General features: G+C 32.2%; 1 protein-coding gene across 2 annotated transcripts; it reads right to left on the bottom strand.

Moving 5' to 3' along the window:
• Positions 1–4,445: 4,445 nt before the first annotated feature.
• Positions 4,446–7,873, bottom strand: LOC107475917 (protein TRANSPORT INHIBITOR RESPONSE 1). Of its 2 annotated transcripts, XM_016095597.3 has the most exons (4): positions 7,147–7,873; positions 5,802–6,294; positions 4,861–5,704; positions 4,446–4,775 (listed from the first exon to the last, which is right to left on the bottom strand). In XM_016095597.3, exons 1-3 carry the CDS (start codon positions 7,608–7,610, stop codon positions 4,907–4,909), a joined length of 1,755 nt encoding a protein of 584 aa, XP_015951083.1. In that variant the 5' UTR covers positions 7,611–7,873; the 3' UTR covers positions 4,446–4,775; positions 4,861–4,906. The 2 variants fall into 2 exon arrangements, with proteins under 2 accessions (XP_015951083.1, XP_052113043.1); XM_052257083.1 differs by having other exon boundaries at positions 4,446–5,704.
• Between the last annotated feature and the right edge of the window lie 2,090 nt (positions 7,874–9,963).

The following is a 9,963-nucleotide window of genomic DNA, read 5'->3' as shown; positions in this document are numbered from 1 at the left end:
TAAAATTTAAATATATTTAAATATATTAAAAAAATATTTTTTTATTTAAGATACTATTAAACACAAAAATCATGTGTATTAGATGAATATTGTATTTTAAATGTGTCTAAAATACAAATATAACAACTTAATAAATCAGTTGTTCTTTATATAATTAACAATCATGCATGACGTGAATTCTCTAAAAATAAGTAGAGAGGCTTCAATTTCAAATAATAAAAATAAGTGGTAAATATTCTTGAATTAATAGTGAATTTCATCAAATAATCTTAAAGTGATTAAATCTCATTTATTATTTTTTCAATTCTTTTCAATGTTTGTTAGAAGATCCAAATTATATCTACATATTTTAAAAAAATATATATCCATACAAAAAATTTTATCCAAATCCTTTATTGAAGTTCTCAACATCTTTTTCTTCCTTCAATGGGTGCCATTCGACTAACCAAGAAATGAGTAGTATAACATCTTGGAAATGCATTACTTACAATATGTGAAAAAAAGCCTTTGCATAATTGGTGCATTTAAATGACTTTTAGAAAGACATCAACTCACTTCACAAACACATTATTATTATTAAGAGTCCCAAAAACTATAAAGAAAAAGAAAAGTACTCTGACTCTTCTATATAGGTCATTCATAGTATCAATCCTCAACCAGAAAGATAAATAAAATTAAACAAAAAAGTAATAAAAATTTTTTATCTATGGTAAATGTTTAGATTCTGTGTCCATATGATAAATTTTAGGATGAATTTTACGGTATCTTTTATTGTGTTATTTTAATTGCTTAACTTATTTTTAAAAATTAAAAATAAAATATTTACCTTTTTTGCACAATATTAATGGTAAGATAGCATTCACCAAATTTTATTTGAGAAAAACACCAAACATAAAAATCCAAACAGTTGAACTCGACTGATTAGGTAACTTGGGTCTACCCACTAATTTGTTAAATCACAATTTTTTTTTCCTTCCATGTGGTTATGAGTATTGAGTAGTACACTAGTATTAATGTTTTGGTGCCATTAATTGATTACTATAATGTGAAAAAAAAATATATTACAATGAAGCATATGAACTATGAAGTCATTAAAATATCTAGAAAATTGAGTGTTTATTATGTACAAGACTAAGGGAAACCACTCTTCTACTATAAGGACTTTTCGTTTATATAAAATCCTGAAATTTTAATTTAAACATAAATGGCCTTAATAAGAGACGCAAACAAGCTTCAAAATGAACAATCATTATATTTGGTAAATATTAGTTGACTAATTAACGTTATATACATGTCTAACAAGTGAATAACCCAATCTAAAATATTGAACATGCAACCTATTATAAGAGAGAACTAAGATTGAAAATAATGTGATGGTGGGAGATATAATTAGAGCCAAGAACGAAGGCACGAAATTTCTTTTGTATTTGCACCCTTTTGTCTCAAATTTAAAACCCCATTATATATATATCCCACTGTTTAGGATGAAAAAATTAGCACACTACACTATACAATTCACATTTAGAAATGGTCTTAGGGTTATAGCATTCACCAAGTATAAAGAAAAATGATATTGTCATTAATTAAAAATATTAAAATAAAAAACAATAAGATATAATTTTGATGTAGTAACATCTCATATTATATTTAAGGATAAAGTATTAAATTGGTCATTATATTTGAGTCTAATCCTTTTTTGATCTCTAAGATTTAAAATGTCATATTTGAATTAAAAAAAAATTCATTGTTTTAGTGTAGTTCTGCAGTAAAGTCAATGTTAATAATTAACATCATGTTTCACCAAATCTTAATGTCCTTTCCTAAAGAAGAGGTACAAACTCGAGAGGCAGTAATCAGCAGCGGATGCATCACCACAAGCCATTAGCCTTGGTTTAAGCACATAGAGAACACCGTCAAGAACTCGCTTTTCACGGAAAAGTTCGTCAGCAACAATAAAGACAAGGTTATCGTCACGTTTACTCCCAGAAATTTCTCTCGACAAGCAAAGAGTTTTGTTATATAAGTTTTTCATATCTAAAAATTGAGTTTTGTTAATTATTTAATATTGACTTTACGGTAGGACTATATTAAAGTTAAATGATTTTTTTAATTTAAATAAAATACTTTAAATTTTAAAAGGCAAAACAGAATTAGACCCAAACGTAAAGAATTAATTTGTTACTTTACCCAAGAGTTTTGTTAGCACATATTGCATACTTTATCATATTTGAGTGACCAAGGCTATTATTAGTAAGGTGGTAAAATTCCACAAGTGGTTTGTGACGAAAATATTATGTAGGATTGTCAATGCAGAGAATGTTGACTGATTAGGACGATTGATGAGTGAAGAAAGACAAGGCCCATGATGTCATCATATCATGCATATATTGATGAAGGACTAATCCAAGAATATTTTCTATGTGACAAATACTTTAAGAACCATGAAATGTGAAATAATCCAATAAAAAATGTGATCTTTTAAAGTAACATGAATTTTATTTTGGTTTTTCACAGTATTTTGTAATTCATCAGATTAAAGACTAATTTATCATGAATTTATTTTCTATTAAAGATTTTTCGTTAACCAATAAATCAGATGTTGCATGCATAATATGAGATTTAAATTTTTTATACTTGTTTAAACAGACTAATAAACTAACTATTAGATCACAATTCAAATTAATTTTTAAGTAACATACATTATCTTTCAAGCAATTGCGAAGAGATGTTAATATAAATGATTATTTGAATGATATTAGCAAGTTCATTAAATGATTATTAGTATAATTATCATTTTTTTTGCAATAATTTCATATTACTAAAACTGTAAATTTGTTTTTTTTTTCTAAGATACGACGAGTTTAATTATTCTTCACCGTATTTCAGTGTGCAAGTGCAGAGAGAATATTATTGCCACTAGTAACCAGTAAGATAAAACAGTGAACCATATAGAATTTTAGTCCTTGAAGATGAATCGAAGCAATCATCATCATCATCATGGGTGTGTGACCTATTTATATCAAGAATCATTTTGGCTCTGCATTATTTGGAAACATCAATTTTGGGCCATGTCAAAACTCGCAAAGCAATGCTATGATGATGAAAAAAAAAAATAAAAAGAAAAAACAAAGCCGACGGAAAATGTTATTAACATTGACTTTTAACTTTGAGAACAACTTCATCATTGTAATTTTCTTTAATCATGTAGAGACTGTATCATTCTTATTTGGGTTGTACTGTAATATGATAATGAGTATGCAATGTGTGCTAACACCTACCATTGAAAATAAATAAATAAGGAAAAAAGAATGGGTGCAATTGTAAATTTGAAGTTTGATTCTACTGTTATTATTTTTTTTATTCATGAAGGATAAAGTAGAAATTGTCCATATCTAACACATCAATACAAGAAAAAAGGGGTCTCCAACACTAACTCACAACCGAGTTAAACATTTAGAAATTAAATGGAGTGAAGCTAAGAAAGGAAAAGTGCTCAAGAGCTAGGGATTTGGGTGAAGTTCATTGGTGAGCTTGCGACTGATCTCCGGAATTTGCTCCGGCAGTGCAGACTCTTGGTCGAAGATGAAGCGGTTCCTAGCTTTCCAAACGCACCAGCACAAAATCTCCCATTCCACAAGGTTTTGCTTGAATGCTGCTTGATTTTATTATTTTAATCATCAAATTAAAGGGAATATAAATACATGTATAAACTTTCAAATATTTAATACAAATTAAGCAAATCAAACTAGGAAATTACTAAGAAATATCCTAACTCCATTATTTAACATGTTTAAAGTAACAAATAATTACATTTCACAATTCAAAAAGAAAGGAACCTCTCGTGTTTACTCCTTAAAGAATAGCCTAAAAATATTAAGAACGTTCGGTGATTACTGATTAGAAAAGAAGAGAAGAGTTTCATGTTTAGTATATTCTACATAAACTTAAAAAATGAAAAAAGGGTAAAGTGTGTGGAGTGGACACAATCCAATGTGAGCGAATCTATCACGTGGCTCACCAGTCGAGGAGAGAGTCTCCTCGATTAACATTCAATGAAAAGCAGCTCTCACCACACCTGACCGCTACCACTGCTGTTACCAGACCAGGCACCCTCACTCCTTTTTCTTCTCTTTTCTTTCCCATTTTTAAACGCCATTGCCACAATTTTGGGCCCTTCATCACCACATCATTTCCTTTTTCTTTTCTCTTTTTCGGTTCCTCAGGCTCTACAGAGATACTGTTTCAAGATATAGGATTCATGAGAAAAGCGATCTCCAATAGTTATAGAGATTAATGATTTTGTTCCTGGTTTCTAAGAGTACAAGGTTTGCAAGTTGCATGTTGAGGAAAAAGAAACAATTGTTTATTTCACTCCACATCCACCAACAGAATCAACACCCAAGTTGCTTCAAATATATTAAACACAGCAAATAACCATATGGTCGGATTAAGAATATTCATGAATTTTATTCCTTCGCGAAGGCTAATAATAAATAACAATAGTCCACAATATCTTGCTACATAAAGAGACTAAGGTGAAAAGAACATGAATATAAATTATGCTAAAAATCTGAAAAGTACTTATGGTACGAAAGAGGAAAAATTATAATATATCAACTCTATTTGATGCCCACATAAAAACAACACAGTTCATGTGTTTCTTCATTGATCCCGTAGCTCAGCCAAAGTGAAAAATGAATTGGCAATAGAGCTCAAAGCCTCTTCTGCATACACCCCCATCTCCTGTACTTAGCAAGCTCATACACCAACCATAACTGCAACATAGGCCAGTTAACAAATTATTGCATTATTGAGTAGAATACAGAGCATTTACCTGCTTCCATTAACAAAAATGCTCACACAGGATTCTTCCTCCATGGCTCTGAATCCACACAGCAAATTCAAATCATGAGATCCTTAATGCGGAGTTGTCATCCATTGTCCATACGAATCCTGGCATGTCCAATCTTGGCCCGGCAACTGTTCTGTAGACATAAAGCTTCTCCACCGGACTGCTCTCTGGCCTCGAGTCCGGAGGTCCACTTTCATCCATGACTTCAACGTTGAGTCTCGGCATTTTCTGACCCAGAACTTTACATGCTCCAAAGCTCACCGAGCAAGAGGACATCCAAAGGGATCGCATTGTCTCCAGCTTTGCAGCATTGGCCAAGAGAGCTTTGTCACCAAACGGGCAGTCCCTAATCTCCAGCTTCCTGAGGTTGTCACACCCAGAGAGAACATGGTGGAGTCCCAAATCACTATCTCCAGCAAAAGCTACAGAAAGCATCTCAAGCTTCTTTCCATATGTCCCAATGTACCCAAAAACACGATCAGTAAGAAGCCCTGAAAGGGAAAGGCGACGAAGATCCTTGCAGTGTTCAACAATAGCTCCAAAACCATCATCCAGAGGTTGGAGGGTGAGGTAGTCAGGGGATCGTGGCTCAATTATACATAGCCGAAAACGAGTCAAATTAGGCCGGTTCCTGGCAATTGTGTTTAGGGCAGCATTTGACATTTGACGACAAAAATAAAGAACCGACTGAAGCTTGGGACAACCCTCAGAGACGGAAACAAGACCCTGCTCCGTCAATGCTACATTTGGTTCCAATCCAAACGGATCAGACGGAAAGACCCTCAACTCCCTCAAGTCCTTACATGATGCAGCAAGAACTTCAAGGCCATCATCCTCAATGTAATCCAGAACCTGTAAGAAATTACCTTGATCAGCCAATAATCAAACACTACCACTGTTTGGACATGAAACTTACAATAAATGGATCACATTATATGGACCAACATACCCATAACTTCTGCAATTTCTCGCACCGAGAGACAAGCTTAATAAGATCGGGGCTCTGAACTGTAGCATAACTCAAGTTTAGTGATATTAGCTGGGAGCAGATAGGGTAAACAGCTGGAAGATAAGACGGGAGCACATCCCAGAAGCCAGACAATGTCTTCAGCTGCTTGCATCCTGCAAATGCCTCTGCCAAGTTCGAGAAGACGTCCGGCCTCATCTCAGAGGTGTAAGCTCCAGTACCTAACTCAGCCAGCTGAGGAGCCCCACGGAGAAGGTTGGGTAGCCGATCAAGGGGCACAGCCCGATTGAGCCGGAGGGTCTTCAAGTTGGGACACCGACTAACTAGGCGCTCTAGTGCCAACAGATTGACCTCATTACCTAAGCAGGAGATGTTTAAGGATTCTAAGGACGTGTATGAATCAGGAAAATCACTTAGCCAACGCCCACTAAGGTCCTCCACTTCGCTCTCCCGCAAGTCCAATTCCCTCAAATTCCTACAACACAAGAGCAGATAGTAGGTTTATCAAAAAGAGGTTAAAGCACTAGGTTACCAAAACCATCAAAAGTTCAGGTTTTCAACCAATAGACGTTGACCCAATACACAAACATCATTGTCGTTGACTAACAATACTGGGATATGTTTTTTAACTGTTATTAGTTCTATCAAATTCACCGTAGCTCCCAACTAACAGAACTAGTCCAATAACTAGAAGAATAAATCATTAGTAAAAAATGTCATTGTTAATTGTAAATTCTTTTAATTATTTCAACCTTTTTTTCTCATCCTCATAAAATAATTTTACTCTCTTAATTAATGTTTAAATTTTTTCACCTTAGAAAAAATAAAAGTTAGCTACCATGACATAGCAGACAAATCTCTATCTCATTTCACGAACTAGCACCGTTAATAATTAAAAGAAAAAGTTATCCTTTGCATATAACAATTTAGCTAGTAGTTAATTAAAACATTTAGTTTTTCCTTTAGAAAATAAATTACTGCTGTTTCTAGATTTTACTAAAAATCATTAATAAGAAAAACGGAAAAAGACAAAAAAAAATGCCTATAACCTGATTTCAACATACTTTAGTCTTTAGACTTGGAAATTAAACATCATAGTTCACTTGATTTGATTTCTCAACCAAACACAACAAAACAAAAAATAAAACTAACAGAAACAATAAAGCAGAATAAAAACTATTCAAACCCCAAAAAAGAAGAAGTACAGTGCAATTTCTACTAATGAAGTAAACAGTAATGATATAAAACCAAAACACAGCACAATAGATCGCAAAATGAAAGAAGACCAAAGCAAAGCGAAGTGAAGAAGAAGAAGAGATAAGCAAACCTGCAATTGGCAGCAATGGCGGCGAGTCCTTCAGTGGTGAAGCCCTCACATGAGCTTAGAACAAGAACCTTGAAGTTCCTAAACGATTTGGCGATAATCTCGAGGCTCTCGTCGCTAACAACCATCCTCTTGAGCCTGATCTCTTCAAGCCAAGGATACGCACCCGCCATGGCTCTGATCCAAGGGCAAGCAAACCCTCCCCAACCTTCTGGAACAAGATTGAAGTCCGCAAAGTGCGGTTTCCCCTTCAGCGTAACGGATCTCAGCTCCGGGAACCTCTTAATCAAGATCGGAGGGCTAACGGCATAGCAGTTTCCGACGAAGACCTTCCTCCGGCACCACCGTTCGATCTCGTACCATGACTTGCACACCAGCGAGATCGAGCTTCTGTCCTTATCGGAGACGATGAAGGAGAACACGTGCTCCAGCACCTCTTCTGGAAACGAGTACGCAGCTTTCTTCATGGCTAGGGTTTCGATTTTGTTAAGCTCCCGAATTCGATTGAAACGACGTCGTTTTACGGTGAAAGGTGAGTCACTTAATAACTGAATCTTGTGTCTGTTGTGTTAGATCTGAGAAGAAGAAGAAAAAGAAGAAGACATTTTGAAGAAGAGAGTTGAAAGAGAGAGAAAGAGAGAGAGTGGTGTGTGGAAGAGAGAGAAGATAAGAAGAGAGAAGGGTGCGAGTGTGTGTGTGGAGGTTTATTATTATTATGATGGTGGTGATGATGGTGATGATTGATGAACCATTGGGGACGGTTAGAATTTAACTATGGTTAAATAGGTGGTGGTTGAAGGGAAAGGGTTGTGATGAGAGTGGGATCTACGGTTCTGAGCCTGTCCAGGTGGATTTTTATGGAAGGATAACCGTTAGATTAGCGGTGTGAGATTGAAGGTGGGATCTTATCCGGTTGAGAGAAATTGGGAGCGAGTAATAAACGTGTTGATTGTTTTTTTTTTTCTTTTTTCTTTGTGAAAATGAATATGTTATACTACTACTACTTTAAATTTTTGTATTATAAAAATAATTAGAACAGCAATATATAATATTATTTTTAATATTTTTTACTTATCAAAAAATAATGTGAGACAATATGAAAATTATATTATTTAATTGAATTAATACATTAATATAAAAACCTATTTACGTACCTGCCAAAAAAATAAATTCATTTTTCTAATTAACCATAAAGTTGAGTATTCTTAAATTTTTTATTATGATATTACCAAAAAAATCATTTATTGTTTTATATTTATTTATTAATTTATTAATATGAAATTAGGAAATTACATAATAAAATTCTATTACTATAAAGTTTTACTTTCAGAGTTTCAGTATTTTATTTCATATATATAAATACTGAATTATGAAATATAATACTAAATTACCTTGTCACCCTCAAAAAATAGTAAATCCCTTAAGAAATTATTATGAAAGAAGTTATGTATCATAGGGAGTTTGAATGAATACAAATATTAGACATATCAAATGATGACAATTCATAGCATATAAATTTTTATAGCAATTTATGGTAATAATAGTTGAACAAAATATATGACAAAAATTCACTTACTTTTTTATCATAGTATTCTGTCATACGTAATTTCTAATTTTTACCAAAGGAATTTGAAGGTACAACAATTTTGGGATAGAATTATAGAAAGTACAAAATAGAGACGAGAAGGAGAAATTGTTGTTATTTATTTATGTACTTTTTTTCTTTTAATATATCGCGAGATGGTGTGTTTGATAAAGTGTTATAATGTGTATCGTAATGGATATGGAAAGGGAATCTCATGATTCAAGTTACACGGCTTGATCTCAAGATCATGGATGCAATGGGGACCACATTTTCATCCAAATAATTTAACTACTGTTTTTCTATAAATATTTTTTTATATTTTTATTATCTTCTCATACCCTAGATAAGTTACTCATACTTCATTGGATCCAATAGAATAGAAAGAAAAATAAAAAAAATACCATGATTTTGGATAAAACTTTATGAATTTAATTACTATGTCATGATAGAAATCTAGTGTAAAGTAATTTTGTATCAATCAATGAAAATGCTATAAATAACAAATTATGCTAAATAATTACTATCTATTATGACAATTATCTATCATAATTACTCAATTTTCATAACTATATATTTACATATTAATGTAAATTTTTTTTTAAATGTAAAAGATCCCAACCACAAATAAAAGCAGAGTGCCAAACTTATTGTACAGAAAAAATGTTGGGCTTTTTTTTTTTAATTTGTCAATGCCCATAAGAGTTTTTTTATATTTTTTTCTTTTAAAAAATTACTTTTCTATTATTTGGAAAATTGTTTTATGATACATAATTAAGAAAATCTTAAGTTTTTAGTTTTTACATAAGGATGAACCATTTATATAGTTATTTACCCTTAACTACTTTTATTACATTTTATAAAATTAATCTGTGTACGTTTAATTAGTAGTTTAGGCAATTATAAAAGAATAATAAAGTATTTTATCACTAAAATTATTTTACATAATTTGACAATTATGTAAGCGATAATTGTACATTTAATTAGTAAGATATCAAAAATAGATATAAGCTATGATAATGTTTCCATAGTTATGTCACATATACGAACTCATATTATTTTGATCATTATTGCAATTATTTTACATTATCAATGGTTTAGTATGAAAGAAAAAAACTTAAATTAAATTTTGAAAAAGACATACTATTAGGGTAATGAATGAATTCCAGTGGAACTTAGACATCATGCATGTCCAATCATATAATATGTGACCGTTTTCATTCTAAGTATATATATAT

Source organism: Arachis duranensis, chromosome 2 (genome assembly GCF_000817695.3).
Source record: "Arachis duranensis cultivar V14167 chromosome 2, aradu.V14167.gnm2.J7QH, whole genome shotgun sequence".
Lineage (NCBI taxonomy): Eukaryota > Viridiplantae > Streptophyta > Magnoliopsida > Fabales > Fabaceae > Arachis > Arachis duranensis.
This window is presented reverse-complemented; position numbering and strand designations above follow the sequence as displayed.